This window comes from Sitodiplosis mosellana, unplaced genomic scaffold (genome assembly GCF_009176505.1).
Source record: "Sitodiplosis mosellana isolate CC-2019 unplaced genomic scaffold, AAFC_SMos_1.0 Smas_scaffold_5, whole genome shotgun sequence".
Classification (NCBI taxonomy): domain Eukaryota; kingdom Metazoa; phylum Arthropoda; class Insecta; order Diptera; family Cecidomyiidae; genus Sitodiplosis; species Sitodiplosis mosellana.
Genome location: NW_022595248.1, coordinates 6,206,235 through 6,222,609, shown reverse-complemented (window position 1 = coordinate 6,222,609; position 16,375 = coordinate 6,206,235). Strand labels below are relative to the sequence as shown.

The window sequence follows — 16,375 nt, the reverse complement described above, 5'->3', positions numbered from 1 at the left end:
AGAGAGAGAGAGAGAGAGAGAGAGAGAGAGAGAGAGAGAGAGAGAGAATAAGCACTCCAAAAAAGCCCATTTGGCTTGTGAAGCAAGCAAAGAAAATAAGTGCGCGAAAAGCACCGACCAAAACAAATTGATTATTCCATTGCATCATTTTTTGGCAAGTGGAATAAAAATAGACCCAGCCTACTATGCATTTGATGTTTGTGTTTCTTTAATAATCAAATATCAATGGTTGTGCATTTCACATTTGAATGTCGATCTTGATAACTCCCAAATAATCCCATTTGTGATTTATGATTTATCTTATGAGTAAATAAATTTACCGCGTCGCTATGACGCAATAGCCAACTCGGATGATTTGTATCAGTATAATTGAAATGTGGATGTCACATTTCATATTTACACTTTGATATATGATGATTTTTTATTTGATTTCTCTTATAACAGAAGAAAAAAAAACGTTCATTTCGAAATGAAAAAAAAAACGATAATCATTTAAGTCGATAAAGTGTTTGCACTGTTTTTAAATGATTTAAGTCAAGACGCGTGCATACAAAACGTAAACACAGAATATTTTCAATGTCAGAAAAATGTCTCCTTGTTGAATATATATATATGATCTAGGCACACACCGTGTATGATGCAATCACATTTGAATTGTAGCATTGGGCGAGTAATGTGCGTCTGGGGCAATTACGGCGTATAAACCTTGAACAAACACTTGACAGATAGGGATAATTTGTTTGAGAAATGGAGAATCATTGACGGTAATAAAATCAAATGAGGAGCCGTACTGATTTCCCATTGCAACCAGTAATGTCATTAACAAATAAGTCGATTGCCATAGCAACTGGTTCTCGTTTTTTTTTTTTTCGTAGGAAATTCAATATTTTACCAGAAGGGAAAAAACCAGAACGACCTACCACAAACCAATTATACTCCATGTTGAGTGTATTCGAATTTATCGATCAAACGAATGCAAATTTTTGAATGTGTCGATATTTTTAGGTGTAACCTTTTTATCGCGTAAATTTCCCCATAAAATAATTCCATTGAAATCAAAACATGTTTTTTTGCCAATTAAACTGATAAATTTATATTCCTTTTTTTCTTCTACGTATTACAGAATATGTCCGTCACACTGAAGATTCGATCGAGATTAAGTTCGGTGGGTGACAGTGCACCGCCAAGTGAAACATCCGACGGATCGACATCGGAAACATTTGAACAGGGTTCGGACTGGCACCAAACTGATCAACAACAAATCATGACCAACGACTCCATTTACTCGGGTTCCAGCGATATGCACATGTTAAGCCCAGACACAGGCGGTGCAATCAACGAAAACGAACGACTTCAAGTTGAAAGTTTTTTCAGCGGTCTTGGAACGGAGGTAAAGCCAATAAACAATAATTATGATTCAAGAACATTCAATCTGATGCGAAACAACAACGTGTCACTTGGCAAATCAAGCGCGTGAGAACCATACCGGAAACAATATGAATCATTGTATGAAAAGAATAATTTTAGCGGAAAACAACAACAACAACAACTAAAATATGGTTCTATGGTTCGAACTTTGAATGCCATTATTGCCTATGCTATGTTATCTCGGTTGTCACACGTAAATATAAACAGTGTGTCATCCATTTTGTGGCTTTTGCACACATAAACATCCATTAACGTGAATCAAGAATTATTAACACGCCGTCAAGTATTTATTGTCATCAGTGTTTATGGTCTCACCTTCATTTCGTTCGTTCGTTCATTCATTCGAACTAAGATCACTTCAACTTTGTTTGGAACAGTATTCAAAACGAGCAAATACATCACTTTTTTCTCTCGGTGTTTGATGAATGCATTTTCTAAGCCATTTCTGGTTCAATTATTGCCGTATATGGTGTTGCATATTTCAAACTAATAATCAGAAATGATTTGAAGGAGAAATCATCTAGAACAAAATGTGTCTAGAAAATGCGAATTCACGGTCGGTTTCGACGAAAATCGAACGAGAAGTCAAATGGAAATGAAGAGAGAGAGAGAGAGAGAGATAAAAATAACATCTCATAAATAAGTGTTCTGTACCAACTCAGCCATTTCGTTGGAATGAGTGTATTTCATCGGTAGAAAATGTAATGGCGAGAGTGAGACTTACACAACAGCGCCAATTGTTTGCATTACCTGTGAAAATCGTTTGCTTAATTTCAAATATAGTTCCATTGTTTACACCTCTCGCGCCCAACACACGATCGCAAGCGTATCAAATTTGAAATCTTTCCGTTTGTTATGAGTAACCACATTTACTTCAGCCATTGGCTCTCTCTCTCTCTCTCTCTCTCTCTCTCTCTATCGGCTTTGCGAAGAGAAGGTAAAAAAAACAAACGACCACAAACGTGCTCGAATTTCAAAATGAAATCGAATAGAAAAATATAATCTAAAATAAATATTAGACATTGAAACCGCGCACAATGCAGTGCTCAAATAGAGCAAGACCTGCAATCATGTTCGCACTGATAAAACGGGCAAATTCCAAGAATCATTCAAGTCAATCGAAAGGCGAGCGTGATTCAAACGGATGAATCACTCATGAAACTCATCTCTCTGGAAATGAGCACACATACATAGAAAATTTATTGAATGAACACTGCGCATCTCGATATTGTTTGCGAAGTACATGTTTTTGTTCCGGCACACGTGTCGACTCAAAATTGATGGCTTTATTGATTGTATACATTCAGGCGAATTAAAACAAGAAACTAAACAACAACTCTTTCTTTCAGGTGTATGTCTGTCCATCACTTGCCAACTTATACGAGACTGTAAACAAAAGTGATTGGCGCTTAAAATACACCGGCGTACCAGTTTTAATACATGACAAAGGTTCAGCTCGTTCCAGAAATGTACCACGTGTGACATTTATTTTAGCCGAGCGTGGCTCATGCTTTGCACTATGGCAAGATACGATTGACAATTTATCTGCATACCGTGTTGCCGGACCGGCATTCCACACAATGTGTTTATCAAGTGGTAAGTGTCATTAAATAGCTCACAAATACAACGTCAATTTCAATGTGTCTAACCATGTGTCTATATGCAAACAATTTTTCAGATCACACCAAAGTAATTGGCTTCAGTTTTGATTCGAATGAAGCGGCACACGAGATATGGACCGGTATCGAACGATTGATTAGCGATCCCGAGAATATTGCACTAAGTGTACCGGGACGCAAGCGTAAGCAACAAAAACGTCCCAAGCCGGCACCATTGCCGCAAAAATCACAGATTTCGCAACCGTGCCAGTTTTCACATGTGACCAGTGTCACCGCAAACGATTCACATCGATACTTTAGTTTACAAGCATTTGTGGGCCAATCGCTTAATCATCGAGAGCATTAGAGAGCGCGAGACCAATCTGAAACCCATTGCGGGTTGAGAAACAAAACCGCGTTACACATTTACAAGTGTTTCATATTCATGTGCTTCGAATCTACACCACATTATACTATAGAAAGAACTTTGTGTTTTGAAAATCCTTTTTTTCACAAATCGTAAACGCGTTTGTTTGATTTTGCCCGATAATGGTCCATCCGAACAACAATTACATATTATATGCCATACACGATGTAATCCAATTTTGTTTGTTAAGTTTTATCGTAAGAGAGCTAGTACGATTGACAAAAATATGCATGGACGAAAATTGGTTCCGGTTCAATGATAAATACTATCGTCAGAACTTTGGTTGCAGCATGGGATCATCTTTGAGTCCATTTTTGGCGAATTTATTCGTGTCACATTTCGAGACAACGCTGAAGAAAGAGGGCATATTTCCACGTGTGTGGTTAAGATACGTTGACGATGTTTATGCAATCATCAAAAAACATCAATTGAGGAGCCTGCTTAAACGATTAAACAACACCAAATATCCAACTATAAAATTCACACATGAAGAAGAACAAGATGGAAAATTGAACTTTCTCGATTTGTGTGTAACAAGGAATGGATCGAAACTGGAATATGATATTTATCGTAAACCATCAGCTACGGATAGATACATCACTTCCGATTCACATCATCCATTCGAGCATAAAATCGCGAGTTTTCATTCAATGTTGTTTAGAGCTGTGAACGTACCACTCAAGGAAGAGAGATTCAATACAGAAATTCAACTAATCAAACAAATTGCTAACGTAAATGGATATACTGAACAGTTGATTGACGATCTTTTAAAGTCACATATAAGGAAAAAAGAGCTACGAAACCATACAACACTAAATTTAATTCGTGATGACACTAATAATGATTTAATTTGGAAGGGTTTTTCATATAATCCATCATGTTCAAGTAAATTAAAATCAATTTTTCACAAATATGACATAAAATTGGCCGAACATAATCCTTTAAATTTAAAAAGTATAATTGGCGGATCTAAAGATAAAATTAAATTTTGCGAAAAATCGGGTATTTACAGCATTAAATGTGAAGTTTGTAATAAAGAATATATTGGCCAAAGTAAGAGAGCAATTTTGAAAAGATACAAAGAACATTGTAATCATATAAAAAATAATGAGCCTTTAAAATCAAGCGTAGCACAACATATACTAGAAACGGGCCATACAATCAGTTTAAATAGTTTAAAGTTAATAAGAAGCGTAAACAAAAGCAGCGAATTAGATGCAAATGAGGCAATTTTAATTCATAAAAATAGAGACAATTTATTGAATGGTGATGATGGGCCGATTAAAGAGCCAATATTTAAACATTTTCTGTAGTTAAAATAATTTCGGTAACCTTTGGAAACAAAGTCAAATTCATAACTTTTCAATTTTATATCCATTGCTTTTTATGTCACATGAATTTTTGAGTGAACGCTAGTTGATATTTCAAACTCACTGAGGATGGAAGCATTGCTTCCGAAATGTACATCTGAGTGTAACTCAATAAAGTGTATCATTTGTTGAATCAAAACAATTTTTTCTATTAAATAAAATACACGATAAAACCTCAAAATCAAAACAACAATTTTTTCTATTAAGTTTTATCGTTTAAGTGAATTAGAATTATGACCTCCTTAGACCAGGATCTTAGTTTGAATACAAATTGTTTTCGATACAATAAAAATATTCAATTGTTTAATTTTGCAAATGCAACCTTTTGAAGTTGCGCCAAATAATTTCCGAAAAATGTCCTATTAATCAATTGGACATTTTGATTTGGCGCTGATAACATTTTAAGTTTTTCATGGGATATTCATGAATTAGAATGATTTCTTTTTTTGTTTAGCTTAGTTTGAATTGTAAAGAAAAATTCTTCACACGAAGAATACTTTGATCTAGACTTTGATTGTCCTATTATTTTAATTTCGACAAATTTCTAAATCAAAAGCAGATGTGCAGTGACAAAATAATCTACACCGAAGATTCTTTATTTTTAAGAAATGATTCATGTTGTTTTTTTAAAGATGTTTACCTGTGATACAAATTAATTATGACTTTCACTCCAAATTACAAAAGTGGCAAAATGAATTAGGTTTTGAAATGGCTTAACAATACAGAGTGTCAAATTTTATTATTATTCCTTGGAATACCAATAAACCTGAACCAGGTTACCTGATGAAAAATTCACACTATAGAGAATTGAGTCGACGGCACTGGTCATTTGAGAGGAAGGAATGTATTACTTGGCTATGTCCGTGAATCAAAAGCGTGAATCAAAAGCGAGAATCAAACCATAAACCAACTATTCATAAGTAGAAGGCGAACCTAACCGAAGTGTACGCAAAAGCTGCCCTTGTTCGCAAATGAGACAGTTTATACTGCGACATTTCGATTTTTTTGGCTGTAATTTCAATAACAACATGTTTCTCTTCTGCGTACGAAGGTATGCATATTTCTCTATCTACACACTTCGATTAAGTTCTCCTCTTACTCGCAACGGTTCAAATGATTATTCTTGTGAAATGAACTTTTGATCATAAATGAATATTCTTTTAAAATATATTTCGCGTAAAAATATATTATTTTCGTAAAATATCGAGAAAAAAAAACAAATTTTTCGCAAATCCAAAAGTATGAATCAGCTCTCAATGACCTTGAACCATTCAATTCTATTTTGCATGACTATTTTCAAAAAAGAAAAAAAAAACACCAGATTCACTTTCAAAAACTATTTGATTTAAAAAATAAAAATTTATAAAGCACAATATGTGCTGCACAACTAAATATAGAATATGCAAACAATTTACCTGATTATTCCCTTTCGGTATTTTTATCAAAAAAATAAACGACGAGATTCGAAGTTTCATAGTCAGAAAATCGTTTGAAATTTTTACGAATATTTGGAAAAATGCAAAAAAAAATCACACGATATAAACAAAGAAAAATATTTATATAAAGTTCACATTAAAGATTTAGAATAGTGGATGTTGAGCGACAAAAAACAAAGTCACACTATTTACTGTAGCAGAAAACAAGAATGTTTAACATGACCCACAACGGCACGTACCTTCAATTGAAACAGCATACACCTCGTATAAGAACCAAATTTTCTTGTGGCGCCATCTAGATGGCTTGAGGGGCGCAATGTATTTTAAATTGTTAGCTAAGTTTTTTCAGCTTAGTACAGAACCATTTTTGGCAAAGATACAAAAGCATGCTCGAGGTATGCAACAAATGAATTAAATGAATGTTTTTCAGATATTTTAAAACGATTACGCAATCAATTTAAAGAAAAATCCCCATAATTATCTATTGTATCGATGAATCAGATCAAAAAAAAATCAATAAAGAGAGATTAGTGTTAATGTACGGAGTTTGTTTTGAATTTTTTTATTTACGAATTTTGTCCAATTACTTTACACTCAAAACTTACTCTTTATTTTACAGGTCAACATTTACTCGGAAAATAAGCAAATCCAAAATCAAAAATTCATTCAACTATTTTTGTTTTCATTAAGTCTACAATAAATAAATAAATCTATTTGAATTAGCTCTTCAGCTGCTGGAATTCGGTCGAATAGTCGTTGGGCCCATTATACTCGATATTTTTGTTATACTCGATGCTGTTCGTTCGGTGGTTTTCTTCAAATCATTTGATTTGGTTTTGTCGTCTTTGTTATTATTCATCCCAAAGTTAGCCCATGAAGTGTCCAACAAGCTCAAAAGACTGTCCATCATTGGAGAATTGGATGGTTTTTTGGTCGTTTTGGTTGAGCTTGTTTTGGTTTTTACTTCAGGTGTATGCAATTTATGCAAGTGTTTTACCTGGAATTCATTTCCATTTTGATCCGTTGATACCAAATGTTTGACGATTAGATCGTCTTTGACCGTAACTGGAACCATTTTTGGTTCATGTTTTTCCGGTTTTTTATCATATTGATCGGCACCATATGTTTTGACCTTGGAATGACCCTGAATGATGAGGTACATGGGACCACGTACAGGAAGAGCCGGCTGATTGTAATGTGAGAACAGCGAATCAGTAGTCATAATCGTCGGAGTGGGAGTAGCAGTAGTTGGTTCGGCAAATGAGTGTTCAATACTCAATGTGTCTTTTGGCGGAGCTTCGACTTTGATATTCAGATTCGTTGATTGCGGCTCATATATGTGCGGCGAGTAGGCAAAGACCACTGATGGAGTGGTTGATGGTGGCTGGTAAGTGACCTCTTTTTGCAGCAATGACTGTACCCAGTGCGGTCTCTTTTCAATTTCCAATGAATTCACATTTGCCGCCAAATGATAAATCGAATTACGAACATTTTTATTGTAAATTGTCGACGAATATGGGTGTGGATTGGTTTTTGGTCGAATGACCGTCACATAACTCGCCGATTCATCAGGGTAGGCATCACTTGAGTGCGATACTGGCAAATCATTATTCCAATAGTTGCTCGGTGGTGTTGCATAGTAATTGTATTCTGAAGGATGAGCACTTTGGTCGTACGATGACATGTAAGCCTGCATGGATGGTGGCGTTAAGACACGGGATGGCTAAAAAAAAGAACATTTTATTAATTACAATGAAGTTTGAAAATTGATGGAGAATAGAAGAGTGGAGAAGTGGAACTAATGGAGAAAAGAATTGAAGAAAAAAATAAATAAACAAAAAAGTGAAACATTTTTACACTTTTTTTCATGAAAAAAACATTATTGGGAATATAATAATATCATACTTCTGGTGGAAAATAAGGCGATGAACGTCGATTGGCCGACTTCACTTCGGGTTGTCGCAAATGATTCGATTGCACATGAACCGAATGCTCCACTGGGGCTCCAAGCAGAAGAATTTCACTTTTGTCAACTGTATTGTTAGCGGCTGCATTGTCATTGTTGCTCTTGCCTTCACTACTTTCAGACCAATACCGAACGCTGACCGATGTCGGTGGAACGTAATCGAATGTTGGATCATTTTTCAATGGATCGGCGTGTCCAACGGGAGTCCATTGATTGTAGTCGACACGTGGATTGAACAATGCTCTACCTGCAAAATTGAAATTCAAAAACGAGTAATAATAGAAAAAATTGACATAGTCTAGAAGTAATAAATAAAGAATTTCCAAGTTTCTACTGTATTTGCATGAATTATTCCAGTTCATTTTCATTTTCATTGTATTTTATCCAATTAAATGGTTCATTCGTGCATAAATTCCCCATAACTTTTATCCTGGAAATAGATTTTAACGATGGAAACATTGATTCATCTTAGACGAAAGAAACAAGTAAGAAAGAAAAAGAAAGGAGGAAATCAAGCCGTAATCATTGTACTGTCATAAAATTCATTCAAATAGTAACTGTTGTCGTCGTTGTCTTGGTCGTAATTTTCGAAAAAATAATTTCTCTAAAAGTTATATGATGACAGTGAATTAAAATCATTGAATTTTGTGGATATAACGCATCACTGTATGAATATGACGCCACAAAAGTGAGTGCGTGGCTTGAAGATTCGTCATTGCGGACAATATGTGTACATATCTATTGATAACTCAATTGATGAACCTAATAAAGCGATCGTCCAACTTTTCAGTATTTATCAAACGCGTCTCCGTTTTGAGTAATACATGTTTTTGTCATTAAATGTCATATTATACGTTGCAATAGATGCAATGTCCGTATGTGTTAGTTCGTTTGTGTCTGTGTACGTATTTTTTTTATCACAGTATCATTTATCATGTTCCAAATAAAAATGCATTCATTCACTATATTTCAATCGATTGCCGCTTCAATGGCAACACAGTGTGTACTCGCTGTCTATTCCTGGAATGAAAACTCTCTCTAGTAATTTTCCGTCTGCATTTGGCAGTAACGAACACTTAGATAACGAAACAAATCAACACAGCACGACCGTAGCACAGCATACAATTCAATTGAAGATGAAACCCAACAATGCACGTATATTTTTGTGACTTTTATGGAGAAAAATCGCCGCAATTTATCAAACAGTGTGTGCAGTGCGCGCTGCACGGCCACTTGTCTGACCGTTCGTCAGATCGCTGATCGCGAGACATAAATGGAGGTGATTATTTTATTGCAATGGTCGTATAATTTGTTGTCGATCGCTTCTTTCATCCAACTCGCTGTGTTCATGGCACAGCCAGAGCTCGTGAGCACGAAACGTGCATTATTATTAATTTGGTCGTTTCACAGAATGAACAAGCAGAGATTAATCAGCAGAACATCTCGAAACAAAAACAACAACAATGCAAACACAAGAAAATGGTCATTCTGCTTAAAATGAATTCACTTTTATGCGATTTTTTTCAACTTTTTCAAGATTGTGTTTAATGATTTTCGATTGCCAATTTGTGGCGCATGCAATCGCACTCGCATTGCCTGAACGAAAACTTAATTAATTGAAATGCAATTTGAAATGAAGCATCTCACACGCGTTAATTATATCTTACCTTCTGGTTCAATGGTTGCTTTGGTTGATGGTGACGATGCTGCTGCGTACTGCTCCCGTACACTGTCTTCGGCCGATGAAATTCCATTCAAAAGAAAGCAAATCGCATATATGCCGAGCGCATATCGAACGCTTTGACAGAAGCTCATAATGTTTTTTTTTTATTTGTCTGTTGGTTGTTCTTTTTTTTCAGTTGCGTGGATTTTTTTTCGCTTCGCCTTTTGCTGCCGTACGATGGAAATGCTGCAAATTTAAACAAAGAAATGAAGTGTGTGCGACCTTATGACATGAAAACTATGCATGGAACTCAAACAGAAAGAGAGAGAGAGAGAGAGAGAGAGAGAGAGAGAAGGCAAACATATGAAGATATTTCGCTCGTTGACACGGCTGGCAAATGAACATCGCAAATTGAGTGTTCGTGTTTGGCAACTGAAATATTGAAGTCGGTGCATTGTGCAAATAATGAAAGTCGTCGCTTCCACCGTTTCTTCTCTCGCGCGCACATAACAAAAAACAAAATTACTACACACAACAATAACATGGAACTGAGTTTGGGCTCAAACATCTATTAGTTCGCCATCGGAAGAAGAAAATCGAAAATAAATTTGAAAATGAAACGAGACGAGAGTTGTGCATGAAAGCAAAAATTTTCCTTTTCTTCTTTATGTAAACAAAAGTTTGAGGTGCATGTGCGCGACTATACGGAAATCGTATAGATTTTGATATGTAGGGCTTTCCGAGTGTGTTTGGATGCATATTATTTAAGGAGAGAGAGAGAAGAAGCGAAAAAAGAAGAATCTTTGGAAAGACGATGCAACATTGGCCTTCGTTCGTGTTTCTGATCATTTATCTTTGGTCTTACTCTCGGCGACATGCTGATCACGCGCTTTTTTTACTTCAATTTTTTTTTTCTTGTGTCTTCATTCTGGAGCCACCAGAAGATGCACTCCGGACTTTTGTAGCGTATGTATTTGTGTGAAACATATCTCATTCGCAAATTTGAATGAATAAATAACAGAAAAAAACGCACAGAGAGAGAGAGAGAGAGAGACACACGACAGAAGAAATGGAGAAATATGCAGAAACAAATAAAATTTACTTTCGTGCAGAGAGCTCAGTGTCATTGTATTACTTTTTATGTATGAATAATATAACAAAAAAACTTTCCCTGATCTCAAGACTATACCACGGTATGTTCTTTCGAAAATGCAATTCAAAAATTAACCGAGTTAGCTCTTCACTTTCTGTGTGCTTCTCACAGAGATTCACGAAGAATTTACGTTATTTATTTGACAACTCTCTTCTTCATTCTTCTGGAACTTATCGGGGCTTTGATCCATTTTTAGCACGAATTCTGCAAAAGTTTTTTCTTTCAAACAGTTTTCTTTGAGTGAGTCATTAGTTCCAGAATAATTTTGTTCGACTGACTCATTTTAGTGATATGAAAAATTTACGGTGAAAATGATTCGGGAAATTGGTTGAAAATTTTCATTAAACTCTCAATATTTCGAAATATTGATACTTTCAAATTCTGATTTTGATTCACATTCAAATTCAAATAATTTCAAAGATTTTTCATGACCGTTCCAGGAATGAATACCCACAGGTAAATATACTTGGCAGATGGCACTTTAATTAATCAAATTGATTGTGATTTGGCTCAAAATAAGGGGAGAAAAGTTCAAAATTTTCCATTTTCTCTCTCGAATAACCACTTTTTCTCAATAAAACCTGAAAATTTTCACAAAAATCCAAAACAATCAACTGTTGATACGAACACTTAAGCGAGAAAAAAGCAAATCGATTTCGAAACGCGATTTCCAATATATATGTTCGATTGATCCAATGCACCTTAATTCAAACAACTTGCGCCAATTGAAACGCCACAAATAATAAATCAATCACACTTTGGTTCAACGGTTCGCCGTGTAAATAATAATTATCGATTATGCGCACAACACGTCTCTTCTGTTCGATTGACCGACTGAATGAAAACTGAAAACTGCTTCAGCCAAATGCATTCTAGTGAAAGACAATAAAAATCGCAATTGTTATGTATCAGCAGTCGCGGCCACGACAACTCGCAACAACAGCAACAATAACAACGGAGTCGTACGGCGCGAAAACTTTAGCTCGCAGTTAAACGTGTATTTGTGAATCGTGTTCACCATTGTTCCTACTTTAGTGCCTCATATCGGTTGCCTCTTCTATCGCTTCCTCTGTGCTTCATTTCTGTTGCTTTGGTGTCTCCTACACGCGATCATCACCACCAAAGTGCGCCTAGTGTTTAGACAATTGACGGTAGTTGTTGCATCGTCGCCGTGCGGCTCTTCGTGCTATCATGTCTGATAAGCTGTATCTCATTTGTTTTGATTTTGTCACATCTTTTGTAAGCTGATTGCGGTGACTACGGTAATAAATTCAGCATCAGCCGTCACCACATGAATTTCAACAAATGTTCGCATGTATGACTTTTTGAAGGAGAAAAAAAAACAAGTCATTGACTATTTTATGTTTACCTAACAGTGTTTTCATTAGGTGTAAATTACACGAATCATAGATAACCGCTGAAAAGCCACATCCTCTTAGTTAAGTGGCTTTAAGAGAAAATGCTCCAAACACCACACGGAATAACAACAAGTTAGTTTGATTTTATGTATGAATTGATGGCCACTTCCTATGCGTCGACATGCGTACAGTTTTCTAACGACATTTAAAAACCAATTGTTTTGGGTTTTGATTTGTTGAAAGTTGAGGAGAAAGACTGCGTCACATGAACATCGACAAGCCTATGCATAGCGTCAAACGAACGACCACAGAATCATAATCGAAATGTTTTAATATTCTGATTCCATTGTCACATAAATGCAAATTATAGCGCTACCTTAGTTTGGAACACATTTTTTTTTGTTATAGCTCCAATTTCATTGCATTTAATCCATATAAACATTTTCGCTTTCACTTCGATTCAATTCGTGAACTAAATATTTAATGATGTTTCAATTAATGAATAAATAGAATATTACCATTTTTTATGATCGTCTCTGTCGCACTTTCTTTTTTTTACTTAATTCGTACGATAATCACTTTGCAACGCGAACAATACGAATGACCGAAGAGAGTTCAACGTCCAAAACATAAATTCCAACATGAAGATGGGAAATGGCGATAAAATTTCACTGGCTGTAACACGGTAGCAACGAACATTTTTCACGGAAATCTTTTGCTTTGATGTTGACAATCCTAATCGATGGATCCGTTTGTTTACAGTTTAGAATGTGTCAAGTGATTGCAAATGAGAAAACTGCAAATTGAAGTGATAGTACGGAAGAGATTCGGACGAATTGTTGACGTTTTGTAAGTGGACCATTTCATTTTTGCGGTTTTTCGCGCCAGTCGCTAGTTGCGAATTGACAGTTCATCCAAATCGAAGCAACACACAATTTCACAAGTCATTCAAGTTGGTTTGCATCATTTTGACAAAATTGGCAATAATCTGATTGGGAAATGGATCCACAGAATCAAGAAAATCAACGGTTAGCAAGAAATAACAAAATCAAAGACGAAATTGTTACTTTGGTTCAAGGCACATCTGAATTAATAGAAACTATTAAACAAATTTGAGTTTATGATTTGAGGAATATTTTAAGAGAATACAACTAAATTTTTCTTGCTATTTTGTTCTTCTTATTCATTTAGTCCTCGTTTGTTCCTCGGGGCCGTCGGAGTGTTCATACGTCAAGGCAATTTGTTGAATGAGCACATTCAAATCATTTTGGCAGCAATTCATCGAATTTTGCCGATTGAAATTCGCATAGTGGTAGACCGTGCTCACGATAGCTGGGTTTGTCTCCACTATGTGGACGCCGAAGAAAGAGAGGACAGAAGAGTCAATGCGTGGAAATTCAGTAGCAATGAACTCAACATTGACCATAAACGAATGATTGCTGATTTGTATGACAAACCAGACTGGAACGCACTCGAATACACCGCATATAGACAAGGATTGATCGCAACTCGTCGGGAAGATGAATTCGTCTTTGCTCTGGCTTATGGTTTGTGTATCGCAATGGGACTAGATGAAAATGCTTTCCAAATTGGTCTAGATGCAAACCAAGCTACCCAACATGTGCGTAATGTGATTGGTGACATTCTGATGAGAGGTGCATTGCCGATGAATGCTGCTAACATTTGGATTCCGTGAATCAAAACTAAGTAGGATAACAAAAATGCGTATGATATTCCACAATAAAAAGGCAAAGAACACAGTGGTTCGAGAATCATAGACTCAATTTAAAAAAAATCTAATCAAGATAAAAAGCGATACGGAAAAAATACGAAAGAAAAAGAAAAAGAAAACAAACAAAACAAAAATTAGGCCAAATTAACGGCATTTCGGCTTTAAGCCATTTTTACAATCTTTTTTTCTTTAAATAAAATGTTTGCATGAAAATTTTCATTGATGTGTTTCAATGCAATAAAAAAAGATGGGATTATAAATATTTGTCGAAAAAATCTGTCTCCAGAAAATTTCGCAGTTATTTAACGAGTTCATCATTTGAAAAAACTTTTCATATTTCATTTATATTCTGTTCATATGATTGGAATGACGGTGGCACTGTAGTCGTTCTGTAGCATAAACAAAGTAAGGTTATGAGCTGATTGACAGCTTTGACACTTGTAACATTTGTTCGGCACATTTGTTTATGTTTTTGCCGTGCACTAAGACTTTTATCCAAAAAAAATCGATTAAACTGGCTAAGAAAAGGTATCAAAATGACGAATCAAGTTGGTGATGTAGTTTTGCCGGGAGATGAATTAACGCTGCCATTGCCAGAGCAATCAAAAAGGAAAGTGTTATTGGGACCGGGTCTGCGACAACAAGACGGGAAAGTGTTTGCAGCGAAAGCTGGAATTCTAAAACAGAAGTCAACAAACACATTCTGGGTGGATGCAATACAAAAGCGATACATTCCGTGCAAAGGCGAAACAGTGATTGGATTGGTGGTGCAAAAAGCTGGCGATATATTTCGTGTGGAAATTGGTTCAAATGAACTGGCTGCTCTGTCATACCTGGCATTCGAGGGTGCAACGAAGAAAAATCGTCCGGATGTGAATATCGGTGATTTGGTGTTTGCAAAATTACTTGTTGCCCACAAAGACTTTGAATCCGAACTCATTTGCGTCGATTCAATGGGGAAAAAGCAAAAACTTGGCGTTCTGCGTGAGGGCTTTGTGTTCAATTGTAGCATCAATTTGGCACGACGGTTGCGAAGCACTGAATGCCCACTATTGGAATCGATTAAAAAACACATTCAAGTGCCAGTTGAAATTGTGGTCGGAATGAATGGTCGAGTTTGGGTGAATGCAAGACGAGAACGTGACATAATTGCCGTTGGAAATGCCATTTTGGCAGCCGAATTCAAAACAGATGACGAAATTGACGATATGTGCGACCAAGTTGGTGCTCGTTTCTCCGGCGTTGCCTAATTTTATTGCTAGAAACTGAGGTTTTTCGTTTAATTCTCTGATTTATTTGGCGAATAATTGTAATGAAATAAAAATTATAACGTATTTTTCAAATGATTCAAAATTGTTGTGTTTCAATCTTTTTTCATTTTTCTTTTTCTTTTTTAATCCATTTTCTTTGTCTTAAATATTTGCTTAATCACAATTATGATGTATTTGTCCACTTATGATACATTTTTCAATTGAAACCTATACAAATTCTATTTTCTTAAGCTAAATCACGTATTGGTGGTCTCTTCTGGCTCAACAATCTTCAAACATTCGTCAGCAAATTCGATGAACAGTGGTTCCAACATCGCATACCGCATTGCTTTGCGGGCATTCTCCGACGAGTCAACGGCACGAATAAATTCACGTAGGTGTGGATTTCTCAATAGATCCTTCAATGCTTCACTGTTGCCTATTTGATTGAAAGCAATGATTACAACTTTTAGTTCGTGAGAAGGGAAGAAATTCATTTTTATCATCAAAGAAAAGAAATCTTTATTCTCTATGTAAGCGAAAAAAATTTATGAAAAAAATCTACTTTACTCATAATTCATAGTAAGGATTCCATACCTAATTGTTCCAGTTTCTCCGGATCAACAGTGTCTTCTGTGGTGAACTGAAGTATTGTTTTCTTAACATTTTCGGTTTTCTGGCACTTTTCTTCATTTTCCGTTTTCGCTGGAGTACAGTCAACATCTTTGTGTTTTTTGAAGCATTCGAAAGAACAACTGGAATATTTGGAACAACATTTATTCTGTTTTATGATTTTTTTTTTTCAATTAAAAAAAATCCTCTCCAATTCACAACAAAAATCTTACCAAAAATTGTTGCACCGTGGACATTTATATTTCCTTGTATCATCAGAGCATTCCAGGCACTTCATTGTAAATCGTTTATTATCGAAGCATCGGCCGTAGTGAAAACAAAACAATGTGCGTTTGACTGTCAAAAGAGGCGATGTCACATT

General features: G+C 35.7%; 4 protein-coding genes across 9 annotated transcripts in view; 2 read left to right on the top strand and 2 right to left on the bottom strand.

Annotated features, from left to right (window-relative positions):
- The window catches only part of LOC129566955 (uncharacterized), a 30,501-nt gene extending 23,701 nt beyond the window's left edge, over window positions 1-6,800 (top strand). For 2 of the 3 annotated variants that reach the window (XM_055443368.1, XM_055443367.1), the window contains 3 exons: window positions 1,124-1,390; window positions 2,778-3,024; window positions 3,107-6,800. In XM_055443368.1, coding sequence (XP_055299343.1) covers window positions 1,127-1,390; window positions 2,778-3,024; window positions 3,107-3,393 — 798 coding nt within the window. In that variant the 5' untranslated portion in view covers window positions 1,124-1,126 and the 3' untranslated portion in view covers window positions 3,394-6,800. Of the gene's footprint in view, window positions 1-805; window positions 1,006-1,123; window positions 1,391-2,777; window positions 3,025-3,106 lie in introns of those variants that run through there. The other variant, XM_055443369.1, reaches the window with a different exon arrangement.
- Window positions 6,801-6,933: 133 nt separating this feature from the next.
- Window positions 6,934-13,506, bottom strand: LOC129566954 (uncharacterized). Of its 4 annotated transcripts, XM_055443366.1 has the most exons (5): window positions 12,776-12,869; window positions 12,411-12,680; window positions 9,893-10,134; window positions 8,165-8,472; window positions 6,934-7,982 (listed from the first exon to the last, which is right to left on the bottom strand). In XM_055443366.1, exons 3-5 carry the CDS (start codon window positions 10,038-10,040, stop codon window positions 6,987-6,989), a joined length of 1,452 nt encoding a protein of 483 aa, XP_055299341.1. In that variant the 5' UTR covers window positions 10,041-10,134; window positions 12,411-12,680; window positions 12,776-12,869; the 3' UTR covers window positions 6,934-6,986. The 4 variants fall into 4 exon arrangements, with proteins under 4 accessions (XP_055299341.1, XP_055299339.1, XP_055299338.1 ...); XM_055443364.1 differs by lacking the exons at window positions 12,411-12,680; window positions 12,776-12,869 and adding an exon at window positions 12,918-13,506; XM_055443363.1 differs by lacking the exons at window positions 12,411-12,680; window positions 12,776-12,869 and adding an exon at window positions 11,670-11,881.
- Window positions 13,507-14,433: 927 nt separating this feature from the next.
- On the top strand, window positions 14,434-15,484 carry LOC129566893 (exosome complex component RRP40). The gene has a single exon (XM_055443263.1). The coding sequence runs from the start codon at window positions 14,668-14,670 to the stop codon at window positions 15,379-15,381; it is 714 nt and encodes a 237-aa protein (XP_055299238.1). The 5' UTR covers window positions 14,434-14,667; the 3' UTR covers window positions 15,382-15,484.
- Window positions 15,403-16,334, bottom strand: LOC129566894 (zinc finger HIT domain-containing protein 3). The gene is made up of 3 exons (XM_055443264.1): window positions 16,227-16,334; window positions 15,979-16,136; window positions 15,403-15,820 (listed from the first exon to the last, which is right to left on the bottom strand). The coding sequence occupies exons 1-3, from the start codon at window positions 16,289-16,291 to the stop codon at window positions 15,639-15,641; spliced, it is 405 nt and encodes a 134-aa protein (XP_055299239.1). The 5' UTR covers window positions 16,292-16,334; the 3' UTR covers window positions 15,403-15,638.
- Between the last annotated feature and the right edge of the window lie 41 nt (window positions 16,335-16,375).